This window comes from Trichechus manatus, unplaced genomic scaffold, assembly GCF_000243295.1.
Source record: "Trichechus manatus latirostris isolate Lorelei unplaced genomic scaffold, TriManLat1.0 scaffold00084, whole genome shotgun sequence".
NCBI lineage: Eukaryota > Metazoa > Chordata > Mammalia > Sirenia > Trichechidae > Trichechus > Trichechus manatus.
The window spans coordinates 112581-113890 of record NW_004444020.1 but is presented as its reverse complement, the minus strand read 5'-3'; the positions used below and the strand labels follow the sequence as shown (position 1 = coordinate 113890).

At 36.3% G+C, this 1310-nt stretch overlaps 1 protein-coding gene across 1 annotated transcript in view; it reads right to left on the bottom strand.

The window, feature by feature from the left end:
• Positions 1–322: 322 nt before the first annotated feature.
• The window catches only part of LOC105756545 (collagen alpha-5(VI) chain), a 111931-nt gene continuing 110943 nt past the window's right edge, over positions 323–1310 (bottom strand). Inside the window, 1 exon segment of the mRNA XM_023736027.1 lies at positions 323–641. Within this exon segment, the coding sequence (XP_023591795.1) occupies positions 323–641 (319 nt within the window).

Genomic DNA, 1310 nt, shown 5'->3' with positions numbered 1-1310 from the left:
CTTGCTTAACCTCTTTCATATTTCAAAAGAGATTGTCTCAAGATACACTTTACACTAATCCTGCCTCATTAACATAACAAACAACCCATTTCCAAATGGGATTATAACCACAGGCATAGAGGTTATATTTTGGGGGGACATAATTCAATCAATAACCGACACCAACTTTTAGTTCTGGTTTTGTCAACACAACTGACTTGCTTCTTTGCCTTTCTGGAGCTATATTTCCCTTGCTCCCTCATTTTAGGGACCCCTTATAGCCCTAGATGATAAGACCGTCTTTCATCTCTGTCCTGGCATCTTTATCTGTCCCAATGAGTTCTCATTGCTCATCCTTCACCAGAGAAAGTCCAAACAAACTGAGGTACTTCACAACTCTGTTGTACTCAAGGTTACCTTTTTTTCTTCTTTGTTTATGATTCTCTGAAGCTGTCATTTCTTCTGAATGTGCCTCTTCCTTGTCTTTCATCATCAATTCTCCAGTTGCAAAGAGCATGTATAATTTCTGGATCAAATCATTAGTGGTTCCAGAACCATCACTATGATTGCTCCCTAATACAAGGAACTTCTCCTCCTGGGAATCAGATTCACCGAATGGCTCATAGTTTTCTGACGCTATTTCATACACCTCAGGAAGAAAGCTGAGGTGACAGAGAAAAGAGATGAAAAATATTTTATCTGAGTCCCTTGCAGGATTAAATGTAAATACAGCCAGATCATATAACATGAATCCATTTTATGGACATGATTGAAATAGTCCACATGTAGTTTGTGGATGAAATTTGACCCAGGGGCAATTTTATAATATTCTAACGGGAAATTAGGCATTTGTCTCAGTGTTTTAAGACTCCAGGCCAATATTATTTTCATCGCGTACTTAGGGCTGTACTTTGCAAAATCAAACTTGAAAGAATCCTTCCTGCCAGTCTTCACATGGGTTCTATTTACTAAATGGCAAACATTTTTGTTGTTATTTTATGACTTTTTAAATGTTCTTCTTCAATATTGTAAGTTTTCTGTTTTGGCAGTGACCAATATTATATAACTACTAATAAGGAGCTTTTTTTTTTTTTTTAATAAAAGAAACTGAAATGAAAACATAGTTCTTTCCAATATGTATCATATTCTATTCGCTGTTAACATCAGACCTATGTTGTCAGCACGAACCAGGAGCATTTAAAACACACGTGTGTGTGCACACACACATGCATGCATGCACACACATACACACAACCAAACTTGCATCTTGGAAACTAAAATGCCATTAATTTCAAATTATTTTCTTAAGGACTATTTCCAGCTATGGTATT